This window comes from Catharus ustulatus, chromosome 20 (assembly GCF_009819885.2).
Source record: "Catharus ustulatus isolate bCatUst1 chromosome 20, bCatUst1.pri.v2, whole genome shotgun sequence".
NCBI classification, from domain to species: domain Eukaryota; kingdom Metazoa; phylum Chordata; class Aves; order Passeriformes; family Turdidae; genus Catharus; species Catharus ustulatus.
In genome coordinates, this window is record NC_046240.1 from 11327628 (window position 1) to 11347879 (window position 20252).

Sequence of the window (20252 nt, forward strand, 5' to 3'; positions counted from 1 at the left end):
AGAACTTCTCTCCTCTGGTCAAGGTGTCCCGGACTGTCACCTGTCACCTCCCACGCCCCAGCTGCCAACGGCCAGGCCAGGTCCCGTCCTTCTCCCAGCCCCTGCCACCCCCACAAAGCCTCTGCTCCTCCAGAGGGGAGCGTTTGCTCCTGTGGCTGCTCCACGTCCCCTCCAGGATGCCTCAAGCCGTAACTATTGGAACACGAGGGGAGGGAGGTGCTTCGAGCCGAACTGCAGGGCTGGGAACCAGGCCTGCTTTCCACACCAAAAATCACGGACCGGAGCAGAGTGACAAGTGCTGGGCACCGTGGGGAGCGCACAGCTGGCATCAGGAATCTGCTGGGGGCAAGAGGGAAGGTGAGACAAAGAGGGAAGGTGAGACATCAATCAGAACTGTGTCAGGGGGGTTCACTGAGCCCCACGGGGACAGCAGAGTGTGATGTGCCACCGTCCATCCCCCAGTCAGAGAGGAGGCAGGGCACTGCCAGGGCACTGCCAGGGCACTGCCAGGACACACAGGCACCAAGGGGGTTGAGGAGGACGGTGCAAGCACGACTCCCCCTTCCCTGGCTCCCCAGCTCCCCCAAAGCACAGTAGGGATCCAGGGCAGTGTCTCCCCAGGCTCACAAGGCAGCAGAGCCCTGGCAGCCCCCCCAGCCCCTCCCCAGCCCTCGCTGGTGACACAGACACCGTCCCCCCCCCGCCCCCAAAAAGCAGCTGTTCCAAGGACAGGCTGCTGGGCTCCGTGTCACTGGGAACAGCCCACACCCTCGCCAGGGATGCTATTTATACCCAGGGAACGGGTGGCAGCTCCTGCCTCGCTCTCAGCCCCCAGCCCCACGCAGGGCCTTGGTGCTGCCACAACCCCCCCGGCCCTCCCGAGCCAAGGTGAGACCCCAGTGCCCCCCTCTGCTGCAGGGCAGGAACGATCCATCCCCCGGGCTCAGGCTGCGCTGCTCTACAATCTGAACTGCAATAGCAAAACCGCACCAACAGGCGGGCTTGGCTTTTTCTGGGGTATCAGGGAAACGCTCTGGGGTGCAGGTGGGGCTGTCCCCCTCCCCAGGGTGGGATGTGGGTGGTGGCTGAGGGAGCTGCAGGAACTGCTGCACTCAGCGGGACAAACCTCATCCCCTCCGGGGTCCCTCGAACTCCTCTTATCCCCCCAAAAGCTGTGCTGGGTATAGCTGGGTGCAGTCAGCTCAGGCAGGGAGAAGAGGCCGGGCAGCCCCACCAGGCCACCCCTGTCCCTGTCCGTCCCTGTCCCTGTCCCACTCCAGGCACCACCGCGTGTCCCAGCGCTGCCAGCTCCTGCGGGAAGGAGGGAGGATCCTGGCAGAGGTGAGCAGCAGCCCTGCCCACCCCATCAATCCCACCCAGTCCTGACACACCAGAGCTGCTGCTCGGTGGCACCAGCGCTGCTCGGTGACAGCCAGCGGGATCAGGGAGCGCCATCCCGCCCCAGCGCACTAAATCCAGGAGCTTTTAGAGCAGCAGAGCAGATGGAGATCTTGGGCTGCGTGAGGACAGGCCCCAGGACTCGGGAGATGGCTCAGAAATACCGACGGGGGCGAGGGAGAGTCCTTGAGGGCAGGACACAGCCGGGATTTGCAGCTCTGATCCGGCTGCTCCAGGCGCACATGGCAGGGATCGCCTCTCCCTGCCACCGCTCGGGACCGCTCCTCCGAGGGGTGAAAAATGAAATACGCTGTGTTTTACAGAGAAACACCCCCGACAAACGGAGACAGCGTGTCCTGACGTGGCCTTTCCCAATCCCTGCGTGCACGGGAGCGCCTGGGGCCGCCTGCGAGAGGAGCTGCCTGCGGCACTGGGACCGGCAGCGTCCCTGAGCATCATCAGCACGCAGCGCCCGAGGCGTGCCAGGCACTTAATAAACGCCGGAGTTGGATTAATTAGCAGGGAATGTGTCATGCCGCGCGCCGGGCCCAGCACATGGTTCCAGGAGACCCGGATTAAATATGCAGGAGGCAGGGAGAGGGGAAGAGCCCACCGAGCAGGGAGAGGGCTCAGCTCAGCCACAGCCGCGCCGGGCACAGGCTGCGGGCAGGAGTGCTCCGGGGGGCTCGTCCCGGAGCTGCGGGACCGGCCGGGGCACTGCGGGCAGCTGGACACCGCCCCGGGCACGGAGTCAAGGCCGGCTGAGCGTTCCGGTCACAGGCGTGACTCACGGGCTGTGACAGAGCCCCTCAAATGCCACTCGCGATGCTGGCACAGCATCGGTTCCTACGCCCCGAGGCACTGCCCGGGCATCCTGGCCAGCACGGCCGGGAGAGGCTCCTCGAGCCCTCCGGACAGCCCAACCAGAACCGGCCGGGGCCACACGGAACCAACAATTCCTTTCACACCCGCAGTCTCCCCAGGGTGCTGCTTCCCCAGGCAGGTCCCAGCAGCAGGGAGACCCCATCCCTCCCCCTGGGGCCGGGAGCTGCTGGAACTCGGGCCTGCCCCCCCCCCTTTTCTGCCTTCTCAGAATCTTTTCACAGCCTTTTCCCGAGCTCCTCCTCCTGCGATTTTCCCAGCTGCTGTCAAACGTCACCTTGGCAGCTGCTTCCTCCATCCTTCCTATTCATCCCCATGGATTACGGAGGGGCTGGCACCTCAGGCTCCACCGAGGAGCTCTGGGCGGATCCTCCTCTGGCTGGGGATCCCAAGAGGGCTCCTGACCCCCTCCCGGGGGCACAGGGGAATAACAACCCATGTCCCACCGCAGGGTCCCCGAGCAAGCCCTGGGACAGCCTGTGGGCGAGCACGGAGCAGAGGAAGACTCTGTCTTCCAAAGCTGATTAAAAATAGATGCAGCATCGCACTAATTATGCTGATTAATTAGCATTTGTGGAGCAGAGCGGGCACAGGAAGGGGCACACGGGGAGGAGTGGGTGGTGCAGCGGGGTCAGAGCCCACCCTGAGCTCCCCCAGTGCTATCCAGGACTGGGGGTACAGGGCAGCACATTTGGGGCGTCCCCAGCCCCCCCTTCCCTCCCTGTCAGCAACAGATGCCAAACTCCACAGCGCTGCTGGAAATTAGGTCAGCGATCGCCTGCAGCGCGTTGGAGCCCTGCTCATCCTGCCGAGGCTCCGGCGCAAGGGCGAGGAGCCACAGGGCAGCCCCACGGGGCATCAACACGGGACAGCCCCACGGGACAGCCCCTCGGGACAGCCCCTCGGGACAGCCCCACCGGGACAGCCCCACCGGGACAGCCCCACGGGACAGCCCCACGGGGCATTACCACGGGACAGCCCCACGGCCCCGGGCCGGCCGGCGGCGAGGGAGGGGAGCAGAGAGCTCGGGCTGGCAGCGAGGGAGGGGGGCAGAGAGCTCGGGCTGGCAGCGAGGGAGGGGGGCAGAGAGCTCGGGCTGGCAGCAGAGTTCGGTCCTGCGATCCCCCCCTGCCCCAGGCACGGGCACGGAGCTCCCGCGGGGGCTGAGTCAGTGTTCATGCAGGGACAGCATCCCCAACACCCCCTCGCTCCTGGGAGCTGCCCCCAACTCCTGATGGGGCAGAAAACCCCACAGGGCCACCGCGGTGCTGATTTATTCCAGGTGCCCCCCCAAAGCCTCCCCCTGCCCGGGGACCGGCCCTGGATTCGGGATGGGTCGTGCTCCGCAGTTGGCAGCGCTTTGGGCTCCTTCTGCTCCCTCCCTAGGTCCCATATGTTGGTCCATCAATATTCATGAGCTCTGTGGAAGCATCCAGGGCTGGGAGAGGAGCCCCGGTGGATCACGGTGACCTACCCCAGCCCTGTCCGCACTCCCGATATGCAGAGCCCTTCCCGATGGATGGAGCAGGGGCACCATCCCCGACACGCTCCTGCTGCCCCTCTGCTCCCTTTTCCAGCGGCAGTTTCGGGAGCAGCTCCCTTCCCTCGCTCCCTTCCCTCGCTCCCGGGCAGCAGGATGGGAACAGCAGCGGCACACCGGGGGAACGGAGCCAATTTCCAGCAAAAATGGAATTTATCCACCGGCAGCACGAGGAGGCTCCGGGGACCACACGGGGGTCTCGGGCTCAGGGAGCGCCAGGACAGGCTGGTTGTTGTCCCCAAGCCTGGGGTGTCCCTGCCCCGGTGGTGCCCTGCCCTGCCTCGGGGCCCAGCAGCTCAGGCACGAGCAAGAACCACCTCGAACTAATTGGATCTCAGTTTACTGCAAACAAAGAGAAGGCAGGCGACATTTACCTAGCGGAGTAATTGATATCCGAGTAATTTGCTGGAGTAACCTCATTACACGCCAGCTGGATTTCCACACCCTCCCAATCCCACTCATTACAAACAAGGTTTGTGTGTTAATCAGAGCGCTTTAATCACGGTGCTGCCCACCATCCCTCCAAGTTACAGAGCCGCCGGATTTATCACAGACTCTACACACGGTCCCAAGAATGGCTGGGTGTTTCATTAGCAGGCGAAAACACCGCACATTTGTCCCTCGAGCGATGGCACCGGGGCAGAGCCGGCTCCTGGCACCGCCTCTCCTCCTCTCCCTGTCCTTCCTCTCCATCCCCGGCCCGGCTGCTCTCCTCCTCCTCCTCCTCCTCCGGCAGGAGCTGTTCCCTCCCCAGCTCCAGCCACAACACGAGCGGGAGCCGCCGGAGCCTCCCACGCCGCTCGGGGCTCTCCCGAGCACAAACAAACCCCCGGATCCGTGCGGGAGCAGTGACCAGCTGGGCTGTGCAGGCACACGCACAGCGAGCCAGGCAGCCCGGCCAAGAAAAGCAGGAAAAAGCGTGTTCCTAGGGAAACATCCCGCACCGAGCCCCCGAGGTGGGAACCAGCCCAGGAATTAATCACGAGCCGTGGTTGGCGGGTTTGAAGCCGATCGGGCTGCCAGGATGGGGACAAGGCGCTCCCAGCGTGTCCCCGTGCAAGGACAGCTCGGGTGGGACCCCCAGAGCATCGCGGGTGGGGCTGGGGGCTGCAGCCACCCCCGGACTCTGCTCTGCCTCCTCCTGCTCCTCCAGGCTCTCACTTGGCTCTCCTTGGCTACCAAAATTCCAGCCAGTAGCCCAGGAGGGGAAGGGAGCACCTTCCATGTCCCCACCCCGGGGGGACACAGCCCCAGCCCCCCAAAAGGAGAGATCTGCTGCCCCACGGCTTTGCTGCCTTGCTTTGGGCTGAGCCCTGCACAAGCTGCTCCATCACCCTAATGACACAGCTCATAATCACCTCATTTGCTATTAATTTGCTTGTCAAGAAAAATTCCACTCATTTGCTTTTAATTAATGGGGCCTTAAAATAAAGCCGGGGGGGCTGGCGGGGCTGTGGTGAGAGGATCAGGGAGGATCAACCAACACCAACAACGGGAAGAGCAGTTGGGGTGGAGAACTATTTATAGGACAAAAAGAAGGGAAAAAATTAAAAAAAAAAGGACAAAAGGACAAAAAAAATAAGAACCAAAAAGCCCTGCAAGGGAGCCATGACGTTCCCCAGCTCCCTCTGCACAGCCAGGCTCTGCCCAGGAGCCACCACGTCCAAGAGGCTCAGCTGCACGGGAGGGACTGACACCAAAAATGTCCTTTTAGAGCCAGAGCTGGGGAATGCCTGAGATCCAAGGGACACAGCTGCCCCAGCCCCACAAACACCAAACGCTCTGGGAATGGGGGCTCAGCTCCACAGCCAGACCATGGCTCAGACCTGCAGCTGGCCCTGCTCTGGAGAACCAGGAGGGAAACAGCCCCTCCTGAACCCACCCAGCCAAGCCAAAAGGAGAGGAATGAGAACTGGGGGCAGGGAGGGGGGAAATCCCAATGAAACACTTCCCCCACCCTCGGCAGGAGTGTCCCAAAATACAAATCCTGAGTCACAGGAGCTGGAACTGCACAGGCAGCACCTACACTGCCACAAGCTCCAGACACGGAGGTGGGAGCTCATCCCACCCAGCCTCAGACACCTGGGATGGAGCTGCTCACCCAGACTCCTCAGAACAGACAGATTTGCATCCTGAGGCATCTCCTCTCCCTCCTCCCCAGACAAACAAATAAAACAGAGGGAGCAGATGCAGAGAACCTGCAGCAGAACCACGGGAGTCAGGAACCTGACCCCAAACCAATTCTGCCCCAGTTTGTCACCCAGGAGCCATCCCTGGACAGCACATCCCTGCCCAGCCCCACAGCTCATTCCCCCTTCCCCACGTCCTGAGACACCTCCAGAGACTCCAACCAGTCCCAGATGGAAATGGTGAACAGAAAACCTCCTGGTGATAACAGGAGGATTTACAACCAGTCAGCAATAACTCTGATCCCCACCAACTTTACACTCAGAAAAGCAGATTTCCAGTAACAGAGTTAAAAAAGACAAGCCATGTATGAGTTTATTCTGAAGGACACTCAAGCTCCAGTCTCTGAGTTTCTCTTAAGAGGTTTCAAGCATTACAAAGTGATTTTCCCTTCCCAGGGTTATAAACCAATTAGATAAAGACCAAGTTAATCCCTTATTGTGTCCAAAGAGCCACAAGCAGACACCAAACACAGAGATTAGTCCCTTCCTTTAAGCACTCAGGGCCCAGGCAAAGCCCAAACCCTGGAGCACAGAGCCCTGGCTCCAGCAGGGCTGCAGGACAATGCAGAACCATCCTCCTCCCAAAGCCTCCCCAGGTGACTTCATCCAGAGTCATCTGAGTTTACCTGGCCTTGGAAGCAGAGCAGCTCAGAGCCTCACGCAGAGGGAAGCTGGGGCAGTGATGCAGAGCCATTTTTTATAGTTTTTTTTTTTTTTTTTAACCTGATTTTCCCTCACCCCTCAAGCAGAGGCAGCTGTGGGGCTCAGGCCAGCCAAGGACAGCAGATCCCTCACAGGCTGAGCACACAGACCCTCCATGGATCAACACACCCTGATCCCAGCAGGAACACCCAGTGCCAGACCCTGAACAGCCACAGCCTCACATTCCTGGGCTCAACTCCTCAAACTTCCACCCAAAGCACAGCTTTGGCTGCAGAGCCTCCCCTGACCAGCCCAGCCCAAATCTCTCATTGTCAAATACCAACCAGAAGCACAAGAAAAAACACCAACAGATCAGGGATTAAAACCACAGCCATTAAACACGAGATTAAACCCAGACACTCACCAGGGCAGGAGAAGCCACAGTCCCACATGCTGAAGGTTCCCCTGTTCTGCCAGGGCCATCCTGGAGGAGCTGCTCCCCACAGAGCCTCCCCCAGCACAGCTGAGCCAGGTTAGGGGCTCCACTCAGCACACCTGGGCTCAATCTGCAGTGGGAGTGGTGTCACCCAGAACTTGGGACGAGCCAGGGATGGGCCTGGGGCCTCCCAGCACAGGCCAAAGCAATGAGAACACCCAGATGGATTTCCCTGCTCTGCCCATGGGGTCTGGGAGGGGCTGTCCCCTGTCCACTCTGTCACTTGTGCCTGGATTTGTGACAGGCTGTAGGGGACTGTCCCCATGGCCAGGGAAATCGCTGGTTTGTGTGGAATGAGGAATGAAGTGATCCCTGCTCCCTCAGGACAGGACATGCTGTGGCAGAGGAGGTTCTGTGTCCATGCAGGGAGGGGACAGAGCTGTCCCTGTGCCCCCTCAGCTGGGCTGGGCTGTCCCCCACCCTGGGATCTGGGCACCTGGAGTGCTCTGTGTGCCAGGAGTCACCTCCCCATCCTCCTGGGAGGGAAATGGCTTCTCCCATCCTTTCCCCTGAGATGATCCTTCCTTCAGGGAGAGCTGGGCAGCAGAGCTGTTCTCCTGGAGCTGGAATGGGGCTGCTGCTCCCCAGGGATTTGCAGAGGAAATGGCAGAGCCCAGGCTGCAGAGAATGCCTCAGCATCTCTGTAAATCACCCCCTGCAGCTGCCCAAGGACTCCAGCAAGGTGTTGCAAACTTACACGTGAGCCTTTGCTTACACAAAGGTTTTAACAGTTCTTGAAAACAAACCCTGAGAAATTCACAGCAAGGATTCTCCCTGAGCAGTGGCTGGTGCTGCCCTGTGCACCCAGCAGGACCCAGCCTTGGTGCACGAGAGGAGCCAGCCAAGAGGAGCTCTGCACGTTCTGCTGGCACCAGGCTAATCCTCCAACTCAGCCTCCTCTTTGCTGCTGGGAACAAAAATGAGAAAGTAGTTTTAAAACAAGAAACCAACAGGCACAAACAACAGGTGAGCTTGAGCTCCTGCACCTCAGGGGACCTGCCAGAGATGCAGCCCTGAGCTGACACCCAGGGGCCCACCTTATGTAAGAGTGGGGCACTCTGACCCCCCCAGGAGCTGGAGCCCAAACCCAGCTCCCTGCAGGTATTTCTGCTCAGCCTCAGGTCACACCTGTGGGCGTTAGGGCTTTGCTTATGGCCAGTGCTGAAAAAAGACCAAATCCCTGCTGCCCTTCCCCAGCTCAGGACACTCAGGACAGCTCAGGTGTGGCCACACGGAGCAGAAATCACCTGGAGGCAGCACATGTCCTCACCTCCCCACTGAGCTCACCCTGTCACCCTGCCTGGACCTTTAATGCCATTACTGCAGCTAATGGCACAGCAGGTCCCTCTTGCCCACACACCCACCTCTCTGGGCTGGCAGGGACAGCCTCCAGCACAGGAGCACAGGGCTGCTGCTTCCGAAGGTACTCCCTGGACCTGATGTCAGCCTGGAACCAAGGAGGGAAAGGAGTGAGCTGGGCTGAGCAGCCTGGCTGGTGCCTCCTGTTACCCCAGGGAGCCCCATCCACCCTGCTGTCAGCACATCCCACAGAACACTGGGTGGCTCAGCCCAACCACATCCCAGAACTGCTAAAAGGTGCTGCTGGGATTTCCTGGGTGTTCCTGTCCCCCACCCTGAGGTGTTTGCTCAGCCCTCTAGTGCTGCAGGACACCAGCAGCAGACCCTTGATGCCACCACAAGCACATCCTGGACTGGCAGTTGATTTTTGCAGTCCTTCAAAGTCTTTCTGTTTTAGAAACTTCTTTCCCAAGCACACTGCTGTGCCATTTCCGAGCAGCTGCTGTGCCCACCTCAAAGGCAGAGTCTCTCCCCACCTACAAAGCAGGATGTGACCTTCCCAGCTGGAAAAGCTTCACAGTGTCTGGTGATGAGCTCAGAAATTGGGTTAACACATCCCTGGGGACTGTCCTTGAAGCATTTGCTGCTCCCCACCCTGTGCTGCTCCCGAGGAGCTCCTGCAGCCCCAGGCCCTCAGCCTGAGCCCTCGCTGGAGGCTGTGCCTGCTGCTGGAACCTGCTCCACAACTGCAGAGCCTCCTGCCAGCTGAGAAGGAGAGAGTTACATAAGGGGTGGTTTGTTTGGGAGATTTTTTTCCCTTCTCTCTATAATTGGACAGTTTCATAACCGAACTGACAAATAACTTTGATCACTCTTCAGGATAAGCGATTACGTGATGGATTTTATAACCAGGGAAGGAGGCAGCTCAATAGTCCCCACGGGGACACCAAGGAGCAGCAGGCACAGCTACCAACTATTCTTCTAGGGAAGAAAAACCCCAACCACATTCTGCTGAGAACATCAGCTAATGCTTCATGAGGTGGCAGTTCCCAGGCAGGACTCATTCCTAACACAGCACTGGAGTCAGCTTAAGGTGGTGATTAACCAAGGGCTAATCAATAAGATGGATCACTGTCCTGCAATAATCCTCACAGATCTGGGCTATTTTCAGAGAGGATGTGGAAATGGTGCTTTGGCTGTTACCTGAGGGGCCAGGGTGTCCCTGTGCACAGCAGGCTGGGAGGGGTACATGCAGAGGGAGCTGGAGTCTCAGCACACCAGTGACTGATGTGCAGCCCCAGAGGACAGGCTGACGCCTTGGCTCATTCTTCAGAGGGCAAGTGCTCAGTGCTTCACAGAGGGTGACTGCAGGCCTGCCCTTCCTGGGGGGCTGGAGAGCCCCAGGCTGTGCCAGCAGCCCCTCCTGAGGCAGCCCAAACCCACTGGGCTCGGGGCCAGGGGCAGCTGAAGGGAGCAGGAGCTTGGTGAGCAGCCAGGCAGGAACCTGAGGGCAGAGCAGGCTCCTGGTGCAATCCCTGGCAGCTGCAGAGTGGCACCAGCTCCTGCTTCCCTGCTGGGCACAGGGACCCCAGGAATGAGCAGGCAGAGTGTGGGCCAGCACCAGGCAGGGGTCTGAGCTCTGTCAGCAGGACAGGGCAGCTCTGAAGGAGCAGCTCTGTGCAGGACCTCAGCAGTGAGCACAGTTCTCCTGGCTGGGCCTGGCACTGGCACGTGCAATGAGGATGTAAACACTGATTGCAGGTGACAAGGGAAGTTCATCCCTCTGCTTCCTCTGAGATCTCACTTCTCTCACCAGCACCACAGGCAGTTCCTTGGCAGCACAGCCACACTGTGGGCTGAATGCAAACAGAACCCTTCCTGGACAGTGCTGCACTCCTGGGAAGCACCACAGCCCCTAAAGCAGAGGCTGAGCTCCCACAGCAGCTGCACTGCACGTGCTGCCCCCACACAAACCTCAGGAGCTGTGGGCAGCTCAGCTCTCACAGACCATTTCATCTCCAGGGCTGCCAGAACGTCCAGACCAGGCCCTGATGATCCACAGGTCTTTTCTGACACTGGGAAATCTGTAAGCACTTCTCCTATCAGGGCTGGAACTTCTGGAGACACACCATGGCAAAAAGGCCACGTCAGGCACGTGTGGCAGGATTCTCCACAGCCTCCACTTCCCAACTGCAGCTGCAGGGGCTCAAGAGCTGAGGCTTCCAGCTCTGCCTGTGCCAAGAGCTGTGGCAGTCACCACACAGAGGAAATGCAGGGAAGAGGAAAGTCCCAGGGGAAGGTTTAAGTGTCCTCAGCTCCTGCCATCCCTCTGGAGCAAACACACTCCCCTGCTGGACTTTTCATCGCTCTGTAAGAAAAGTGATAATAACTCATTCCATCACTCTGAGGAAAAGGTCACAGGGAACTGCAAGAGTCTCTGAACATGAGCAAATCCTGGAGATGGCTGGAAGCGAACTGAGGGTGATGACAAGCTCCCAGACACCTTTTTGTTTCCAAAGGGAATGCTTCCCCTTCCCTTTGAACAGGCAGAGCTGCAGAGCTGGCTCGGAGCTCTGCAGAGGCATCTGTCCCTGGCTGGAGCAGGTTACATAAGGAGCTCCAGCAGCCTCCTCCGGTCTGGCAGGTACTGGGGCTGACACTGGGAACTGCAGCTCTGCTGTGGACACACCAAGGCTTGTTTTCCTCCAAGAAGTTCACATTTTGTGGCAGTCTATAAGTAAAGTCTCAGTTGCAGGGAACACTGCAGCTCTGGGGTGCATTGGGGTCACCCAGCAGTGCCCTGGGGGCTGCTCAGGTGGGCACAGCCCTGACCCCACCAGCCTGGCACAGCAGCGATCCCAAGGCTGTCCCAGGGCAGTGTCAGGGACAGGGACACCTGGGCAGGCCCTGGGGTCACTCCTGGCTCTGGGCTGTGGAGCCACCAACAGTAGTGACCTCAGGGAGAAGGGAAGCATTTGCCAGGCCAGAAGTCCCAGAGGCTTTGAGCTTCTCCAGAGCCTTTCCCCAAGTTCTGCTGCGATTTAAGACCAGCCAAGGCTGAGCCCCGGTGGCAGCTGCAGCTCGGTGACAGTGATGCAGTGCTGTCACCTGCTGGCTGGTGGCTCCAAGAGGCACTGGGAAAGGCCCAGAGCAGCACTGCTGGCTGTGCTGGCCTCCAAGTGCCCGGGAAAACTGCATTCCCAGCTCCTGGGGATCAACACCAGCAGCAGCTGCCTGCAGAGAGGGAGCAGGGAATCAGCCAGGCTGGGGCTGCAGGCAGGGCTGGGAATGCTGCCGGGCACTGCGTCAGGAGAACGGGCCTGGAAGGATCAGTGAGCAGCAGCATGGGCTGGGGGAACAGCCCAGCAGGAGGGAGGCCACAGCAGAGGAGGGGTAAAGAGAGGCTCTGGAGTGCCCCAGGGCTTGGCAAACACTGCTGCCTGCCCCAGCTGTGCTGCCTGCCCCAGGTGGTGCTGCCTGCCCCAGCTGTGCTGCCTGCCCCAGGAGCTGCTGCCCCAGGAGCTGCCTGCCCCAGGAGTAGTACAGTGCTGCCTGCCCCAGGAGCTGCTGCCCCAGGAGTGTTGCAGTGCTGCCAGCCCCAGGAGCTGCTGCCCCAGGAGCTGCCTGCCCCAGGAGCTGCTGCCCCAGGAGCTGCTGCCCCAGGAGTAGTACAGTGCTGCCTGCCCCAGGAGCTGCTGCCCCAGGAGCTGCTGCCCCAGGAGTGCTGCCTGCCCCAGGAGCTGCTGCCCCAGGAGCTGCTGCCCCAGGAGCTGCCTGCCCCAGGAGTGCTGCCTGCCCCAGGAGTGGTGCAGTGCTGCCTGCCCCAGGAGCTGCTGCCCCAGGAGCTGCCTGCCCCAGGAGCTGCCTGCCCCAGGAGCGGTCCGTACCTGGCGGATGGGCTCCGGGATGCGGAAGCGGCAGCAGGCCCTGACCAGGCGCACGGCCGTGCCCAGGCTCACCCGGTGGCCCACGGACACGTACAGGGGCTTGGAGCTGTTGTTGCAGCTCCGTAGCACCTGGGCAGTCAGAGAGGAGAGAACAGGCACTGAGCAGGCTCATCTGAACACAGCCAGAGGGGCAGTGGAGTGAGGAGCCAGCCAGCCCCCTCGGCTGGGGTGGTGGCTCTGTGGTTGCAGCTCCCAGCCCTCCTGGACATCTTCCCCACCCCAGTGTCTCCAGGAACTGTTTGTCCCCCGTGGCTCTTCCCCAAATGCCTGAGGCTGCTCTGGATGCAGGGAGCTGTGCCAGTCCAGGCTGACAGCACACACAGGAAGTGTCTCACAGCTGCTGTTCCCGCTCTGCTCTGAAGCAGACGCTCCCAGACTGATCCTGGGAAGCTGCCAGGGAACTGGCACCTCTCCCAGACTGCAGCTCCCCATCCAGGGTGCTGGAGCACCTCAGGTGCCACAGCCACGGACGTGAATGCCCCCAGCACCTGCAGCCACCCCAGCTCTGATGGAGGGGCCAGCAGTGTCACTGGTCACCTGCTCACACCTGCCCTCCTGAATCACTGAGCCAGCCCCACTGTGCAGAGTGCCAAGGGGTCAAGTGACAGCTTACCATGCCCAGGACCTTCCCCGAGGTGCCAATCAGTGGGAATGTCTCTCCTGACCTCTGCAGGGAGCGAACCTAGGGGTGAACACACACAAGGTCAGCCAGGAGCCCATAATTACATGTGGCTGTCCAAATTCCCTGGGGATATGAGAAAGCAGAAACAAGCCTGGCCTAACCTGCTCCCTGTGCAGCTCATCCCTGACCAGGCCATCCACATGCAGGAGGTTCTTGGCCACGCCAATGCACGGTAGCTCTGTCAGGACTCCGAGGTGACAGGCTGTGCCAAATCCTGCCAACAAGGGGCCACTGTAGCTGCAGGACACCAGGGAACAGGAACACCAAGGAGCAGCACAGGGAGCAGGAGAGCAGGGCTCTCCAGGAACAGCCTACCTCTGGGATGGAGCAGGCCATTCCCATCTACCAGAAGCACCTGAAAAAGCCAAAGCAGAAATGTTATTTCCTTGGCACTGAGAACTCTCCAAGGAGCAACCAGGGATGCAGGGATCCATCCTTCTGGGGGAAGGAGGAATCTCTCTTGGCTCCTCTCTTCCTGCCTGTGTCTGCCCCTAAAGCAGCAGCAGTGTGGGACTGGCAGTGCCCTGCACACACCACAGGGCTCTGGCTGCTCCCAGCCCCACATCCCTGCTCCCCAGGGAAAGGGAATGGATGCCCCAACACAGCCCTGACCGTGCCCCTCCCGCCCCACCAGCTCCAGAGGGAGAACACCTTTCCCAGGATTCTGCAGCCAGGACACCCCAACTCAGGACAAGGAAAACACACCCCACCTGAGGCTGGAGCTGGGGCTCCTCCTGCTGAAGTCTCTGCACAGCCTCCACCAGGACAGGCACCTCTCGGAAGGCCAGGAATCCGGCCACGTACGGGGCAGTGACGGCCACCATGCGGCAATCCTGGTACAGCACCTGGGGCAGCACACATAGCACACACTCTGCTGCCAGAGCCCCTGCATGCTCCAGAGGCTCCTCCTCCACTCCATGCCCTCTGCTCATCCCTCTAAACCCAGGGACAGGGCAAAGGAAACGGTGTGAGGCAGCACAGCACAGACATTCCTGCCTTGCCCTGCAGATCACAGCAGGAGTTGAGATCCAGTTCATTAAAATCTCAGCAGACAGCATCAAACTTTATTTCTCTGCTTGTTAGAGATTTTACAGTTAAAGACAATTTTTATATCATTTTGAAAGCTGGGAAGGAGACCAAAAATCTTTATTAGTTCAAGTAAAACAACAGTGTGAGATCCATGGCGGGTTTGGAAAAGCTTTCCTATGTCACAGCCCATATTATCAGCTGATTCCCAGCAAGAGCTCACACACACAGGACTCTGCACTGGGGCACTGCCAACACCTCCCTCTGCCCAAGGGCTCCCTGAGCAGGCACTGCAGCTCCTCCTGACCCTGGGGGAGATCCCAGCCATCCCACACACTCCTACAATTGGGAGCTGTTTGCATCATACCTTCCTAAACTTCTGTCTGAATCCTTACACGTATTTTTTTTCCCGTTTATCCTTCTTGGGAACACACAATTGGAAGGTTTGCTGAACACATACAGAATCACAGAGCTGTTTGGTCGGGAGTGACCTTAAAGCCCATCCCATTCCACACCCTGCCATGGGCAGGGACACCTTCCACTGTCCCAGGTTATTCCAACCTGGCCTTGGACACTTCCAGGAATCCAGGGGCAGCCACAGCTTCTCTGGGCACCTGTGCCAAGGCCTGCCCACCTCACAGGGAACAATTCCTTCCCATATCCCGCTACAGCCCCGTGTTGAGGCACGGGACGGGGCTGTACCTCGAGAGCCGGGAAGCTGAGCACGACCAGGGAGGCGCAGGCACGGCTCTCGTCCCCCTTGACGTAGGATAAATCCACACCTCCCACTCTCTGCAGCCCGGAGAAGTCGGGATCCTTCTGCCACTCCTCGGTGTCCTCCTCCACCACGCTGGCCTTCAGCCGGGCCTGCTCCCTGCGACACGGCCGCGCTCTGAGCCCCGGAGCGCCCGGCCCGCCCCGGCCCCAGAGCCCAACCGGAGAGCCGGGGGCTCTTCCCGAGGGTGCCGCTGCCTTGTGGGGACGCGGGGCCGGGGAGCACCGAGCCCCGTTACCGCTCCCAGCGGCGGCACCGGCCTGTCCCAGCCTGAATCCTCCCCGTGCCTGTCCCAGCCTGAATCCTCCCAGGGCCTGTCCCAGCCCGAGCCCCCCCCGGGCCTGTCCCGGCCCGAGCCCCGTTATCACTCCAGCCCAAACCCCCCAGGGCCTGTCCCAGCCCGAGCCCCCCTCAGGGCCTGTCCCGGCCCGAGCCCCGTTATCATTCCAGCCAGGCCCCAGGGCCTGTCCCAGCCCCAGCCCCGTTACCGTTCCCAGCGGCGGCACCGGCCTGTCCCAGCCTGAATCCTCCCCGTGCCTGTCCCAGCCCGAGCCCCCCCGGGCCTGTCCCAGCCCGAGCCCCGTTATCACTCCAGCCCAAACCCCTCAGTGCCTGTCCCAGCCCGAGCCCCGTTACCGTTTCCAGCAGCGCCGCCGGGCAGGGGACGCGTCCATGGCAGCGCCGGGCCCGCCCGTCCCTCAGCGCCGCCGTCCCCCGGAAAGCGAGGCCGTTCCGGCCGTTCCGGCCCCGATCCCGATCCCGGCCCCGATCCCAGCCCCGATCCCGGCCCCATCCCGAGCGCGGAAAGAGTCAGGAGCAGCCGTGGGAGCTGAACGAGTTTATTGGGAAGGAGGGGGAGAAGCCGGCCGTGGCGGGCCCAGGGCAGGCAGGGAAGCGGGCCCGGCCCTCAGCGCTGCCATCTCCCGGCCCGGTGCCGCCGCAGCGGGAGGAGCGGGGCCGGAGCCGGGGCTGCAGCCGGTGCTGACAGCTCCTGTCAGCAGAAAGACAGGCTGGAAAACATAAATCCTGTCCCAGCACCTGCGTGGTTTGTAAAAATAATTTGTAAAAAAAAGTCCTTCATGTTCCTGCAGTGGCTCTGGGGCTGTGACGATCCAGGGTTCACACGGAGTTGCTGGCTCTATTTCACTCTCCTCCTCTTCACATCAGGTGTAAAAACAACAACCCCAAACCCAAAGAACAACCAGCAAGCCCCAAAGAAATGCCCAAAGTTCCCGAAGTCCCAGCAGGAGTGTGGTGGCAGGGTCCTGCCCTAACTCTCCCTGTGCTCCCGCTTGAAGGCAGCAGCTGCTTTCCAGGTACCAGCGGCATGAGACAGAAGAATCTCATCTGGGAACGTGTCTTCCAGCTCCTGAGCAAAGTCAGCGTCTTTGGCATCAAGGTAAGGCAAGAGTGATTCCTTCAGGCTGGAAGAGAGAACAGCATTAACAGCTGGGGTACAGCAAAGCACAAGTGCCGCAGTACGAGCACACTGCACTACCCAAAACACTCAATATCCACCCTTTTACAGGTGGATGTGCAGTGAGAAGGGTTACACAGCCAGGTGAAGGCACAGAGCACAGCAAGGGGAGGCTGCAGGGCAGAGCTGAGCTCTGGGGCCAAGCTGAGCCTGTGCAGAACTGAGTGTGCCTATCCCTAAGGCTGGGCTTGAGCATGGAGGCTTTTTCCAGCCTTAATGAGTTTGTGATTCTGTTATTTTAGCCAAGAGCCTGCAGAAGTATTTGTGTTTGTGCCCTGGACAGCAGCTCCTGGAGTGTTCCAGCAGTGTCCCCAAGAGCCTGTGTGAGATGGAAGTGCCAGAAATGAGTGTGGATGCTCCTCATGCTGCTGGCTGGGCCGTGCCCCCCAGGACACCCTTGTGCCAAGGGCATGTTCCCATTTTGTGCATGCTCAGAGGCAGAGAAGCTTCAGTTAACAACACCTGTAGTGGCTTTGGGTGTGTAACTCCTACCTCCAGGTAGGTTTGAATTCCTGCACAGCTCGGACACGTCTCAGCCTCAGGATGATCATTTCATGGAGCTCCTGCAGGAAGGTTTCCAGCCTGGAGTGGACCAGGAAGGTGTGCAGGAGCTTGGCAAGCTCTGGGGTGAGCTCTTTTTTGTAGCCTGGATTGAGATCTTCAAAAGGATCCTAAAAATGCAGCAAGGGGAGAAAAAACCCAAACCCACATTTGAGCAGCTGCAGGCAGAACAGAGGAGGTCAGAGGAGGGTGGGGGGTCCATACCCTGCCGAGGCGCAGCAGCTGCTCAGACTTGTGGGCACACAGGAGCTGCCACAGGGCCAGGCTGTGCTTGAGCTGGCACCGTCTGAGGGCCTGCAAGACAAGGACATCTGTGGCTGTGGGGGATGTCCTTGGAGCCTGTCCCCAGCCTGCCCTGCCCACAGAGAGCTCAGCACAGAGCTCACCCAGCCCCTTAGCCTGGGTGGGGCCCATGTGTCCTCTCACCCTTCCCCAGCTCCCTCAATAATCCAGTTTTTGATATCACAAAAGGCAGTTGGGAAAATGTGAGGGCTTTGTCACACAGGCTGGATTTAGCAGAGACCAGGGCAGATTTTATCCTGTAGGAATCTGGGCTTTGCCCCCAGGACTGACCTGCAGCACGTGAGGGTTTGTCTGATCCCCCATCTGCAGGACTTGCTCGATGTACTCAGTCAGCAGCATCTCAGCATTCTCACCAGCCATGGCCAGGAAGCCCAGGGTGATCTCAGAGAGGGACAGAGCATCACACACATCACTGTAGGACTGCAGCTCCCCACTGATCATGTTCATCACAGAACTGGGCAGAGCACTCTGAAAACCACAGAGTCACAGTTAATGTAATTTTTGAGCCATTCCTTTTTCTGTTCAAATTGCTCAAGTCATAGAAGACAGTAGATCCCCAGATTTGGGAAACTGAAGTGCTGAACTATCTCCCTTTTCTTTGTAAATCCTGACTGACAGCACAAGGCCAGATTGCACGGTGAGAAATGAGCAGGCAAGCCTTTGGAAGGGACAGAAAACCCTTGGAAAAGCAGGGATTTCATGCTTGCCCTGCTTCCTGCAGTGCAGAAACCCACCTGCTCCAGCTTACTCCTGACATCACTGAACAGCTGCTCGTAGTTCCTGTCGTGTCTGTGCACCAGGGTGGGGATTCCCTGTCAGGAGAGAAGCCCATGGATGTGAAATCCTGGAACACTGCTGCCAGTGCCCTCCTGGCTGCACAGCCCCTGCCCCTCCTACCGTCAGCGTGATCAGTGGCTTCCCCTGCAGGAACTTGCTGATCACTTGCTGCTGGATCCTCTCCAGATCAAAGTCCTGCAAGGTCTCCCCTCCCCTCTCCATGCTGTACTGGCAGTTGGACAGGATCAGAGGGATCAGGTCCCTCTCCACCTCGTAACTGATCAGGTGCAGGTCGGCCACTTCCGAGGGGCTGATCAGGTACCTGCAGGCAGCAAAGGGCCTCTGCTCAGAGGGAGAGGCCTCTGTGGAGCAGGAAATGCAGCAGAGCCTAAGGAGAGGAGCAGCAGCACACCCACCTGTCATCCTCCTTGGTGTGCCTGTTGACAGAGTGCACGAAGTCGTTGTGCAGCCCGATGAGGTAACTGGCCAGCGCCGTGGAGCACAGCCCCAGCCCCTGGCGCCGCGGCAGCAGCACCTCCAGCCTGCTGTCCACGCTCAGATCTGCGTCACAGTACCCTTTGGGCAGCTTAATTTCCCCTGAAATACAGACAGGAGTGTTTGAGGAGGCCCAGAGCCAGGGCAGGAGGAGGAACTGAATGTGAGAAAAGACGTGCTGCTCTCGGCATTGGGGACAAGCCGAAAAGGAACAAGTTCAGGGAAGAATACCACAACAGGGAAACAACTTCTTCCCCTTGTACCTAGATTCTTGAAATTCAATGGCCAAGTCAGTTTTGAGGATATGCCTCAGTGATGGGAGGAACCTGAACTCAGAACAAGGAGCAGTGCAGGAGCAGGGCTGGGAAGAAGCTGCTCACCATTGGTGTCCAGGGAGCTTCTCAGCTTGTTCCACACAGACAGAAACACATTCACTCTCCTCTCCAACAGGCTCCTCATCACATCTGAGAAACAACAGAGATAAATCCATCAAACACCTTTTCCTGGTGAAACTCTCCAATACAGGGATCTTCAGAACACACCACTGAACTCCAGGCAGCTGCTCCAACTGCCCAAGGGATTGAACAGTCACCAAACATCTTTCTAAAGTATCAAATGCAGTCATTTGCTCAATTTGTTTTATTTCCATTATTGTCTGCTCCTGGCCCAGGCCACAAGCATGGACTGGTCCTTGGTCTGATTCTGCATGACCTTTATGTACTTTTCCACAAGTACTTAAAAACATCAGTAATTATTCTTAAATACAACTGAAGGAGTTTCCACAAACTTCATTAAAAGAAGGGAAGGATGTTTATTCCACTCTTTAGGCAAGCCCTGCTCTAGGGCTGAACCACTGCTGCACTGCACAGAGCTCCCACTCCTCATAAAAAATCTGTACTTCATTCCCTTTAAAGTCACCTGGTAACTTTTCCAACCCTAGCCAGGTCTGCAGTTCATTCAGGTGAGAGTTAAAAGGAAAAGGTGAGTTTTCCCCTTCACTTTCAACTGGACAATCCAACATTTTGTTGTTTTCTCACCTGAGTGTGGTTCCCTGAGGAATTCCCTGATGGAGCAGTGTTTGATCTCTGCTGTGTTCTGGAACTGCCTCACCAAATCTCTCTGCAGGGCCAGAATCTCTGGTAGGAATTTCACCAGCCTCAGCTCTGTTTCCTGGAAGAGGAAAGGGAACCTGTGGGTAAGGCTGTGCTTGGACAAACCGGTTGGGAATACTTTTATGGAATTACTTATTAAATGTTTAAAAGACAACAATACATTCCATGTTAATTCTCAAGATCATAGCAAGTACTGAAAATAAAGAAACTGGGTCATCCAAACGTGGTTTGGCAATGCCAGGCTGCCATCCCTGAGCCACCCCCACCTTCTGCAGGAACTTCCAGAGGAGAGGGACGCTGTCCTTGGCGTTCTTTTGCTGCACAACGTGGCCCAGGTTCTCCACTGAGACCCTCCTGCGGCAGCTCCACATCCTGGAGTGGTGGATGTGGCTGTCCCCTGGCAGCTGGGGCAGGAATGTACCTGGGTCCCCATACACTATTTTCACTATGGGGTTGGAAAAGATTCTCTCATCCTCTTGTATCTGCTGGTTTAACTTCAGAAGCTTTTTATCCAAATCCTGCATTAAAAAAAAAATAGATTATTGGATATTGTGAAATACCTGCAGCTGAGCCAAGCCATTTCTGCTTTTCCAGCTATACAAATTCATCCCAGAACAACTCCAGTCTCAGACTCCCATTTCCCCAGGTAGA

At 58.7% G+C, this 20252-nt stretch overlaps 2 protein-coding genes across 4 annotated transcripts in view; both read right to left on the reverse strand.

Annotated features, from left to right (window-relative positions):
- Positions 1 to 7486: 7486 nt before the first annotated feature.
- On the reverse strand, positions 7487 to 15589 carry ENDOV (endonuclease V). Of its 3 annotated transcripts, none has more exons than XM_033076543.1 (9): positions 15513 to 15589; positions 14804 to 14975; positions 13786 to 13920; positions 13391 to 13430; positions 13177 to 13289; positions 13007 to 13075; positions 12334 to 12462; positions 8512 to 8594; positions 7487 to 8051 (listed from the first exon to the last, which is right to left on the reverse strand). In XM_033076543.1, exons 1-9 carry the CDS (start codon positions 15548 to 15550, stop codon positions 8024 to 8026), a joined length of 807 nt encoding a protein of 268 aa, XP_032932434.1. In that variant the 5' UTR covers positions 15551 to 15589; the 3' UTR covers positions 7487 to 8023. The 3 variants fall into 3 exon arrangements, with proteins under 3 accessions (XP_032932434.1, XP_032932432.1, XP_032932431.1); XM_033076541.1 differs by having other exon boundaries at positions 7487 to 8054; XM_033076540.1 differs by having other exon boundaries at positions 7487 to 8594.
- A 129-nt stretch (positions 15590 to 15718) lies between these two features.
- RNF213 (ring finger protein 213) overlaps positions 15719 to 20252 on the reverse strand; it is a 45777-nt gene continuing 41243 nt past the window's right edge. The window contains exons 57-66 of the mRNA XM_033076539.1: positions 19868 to 20119; positions 19527 to 19659; positions 18870 to 18953; positions 18411 to 18591; positions 18115 to 18316; positions 17952 to 18029; positions 17488 to 17685; positions 17119 to 17208; positions 16846 to 17024; positions 15719 to 16300 (exon numbers count right to left, since the gene is read on the reverse strand). Coding sequence (XP_032932430.1) covers positions 16147 to 16300; positions 16846 to 17024; positions 17119 to 17208; positions 17488 to 17685; positions 17952 to 18029; positions 18115 to 18316; positions 18411 to 18591; positions 18870 to 18953; positions 19527 to 19659; positions 19868 to 20119 — 1551 coding nt within the window. The 3' untranslated portion in view covers positions 15719 to 16146. The remainder of the gene's footprint in view (positions 16301 to 16845; positions 17025 to 17118; positions 17209 to 17487; positions 17686 to 17951; positions 18030 to 18114; positions 18317 to 18410; positions 18592 to 18869; positions 18954 to 19526; positions 19660 to 19867; positions 20120 to 20252) is intronic.

What these genes read in the sequence shown, in the direction of transcription:
- ENDOV (XM_033076540.1), bottom strand. Translation starts at nt 15,550, where the DNA reads ATGGACGCGTCCCCTGCCCGGCGGCGCTGCTGGAAACG. An exon ending in ATGAGCTGCACAGGGAGCAG is followed by an intron (nt 13,076 to 13,176) that starts GTTAGGCCAGGC and finishes GTTCACCCCTAG; the next exon opens with GTTCGCTCCCTGCAGAGGTC. An exon ending in TCCCGGAGCCCATCCGCCAG is followed by an intron (nt 8,595 to 12,333) that starts GTACGGACCGCT and finishes CCTTGGTTCCAG; the next exon opens with GCTGACATCAGGTCCAGGGA.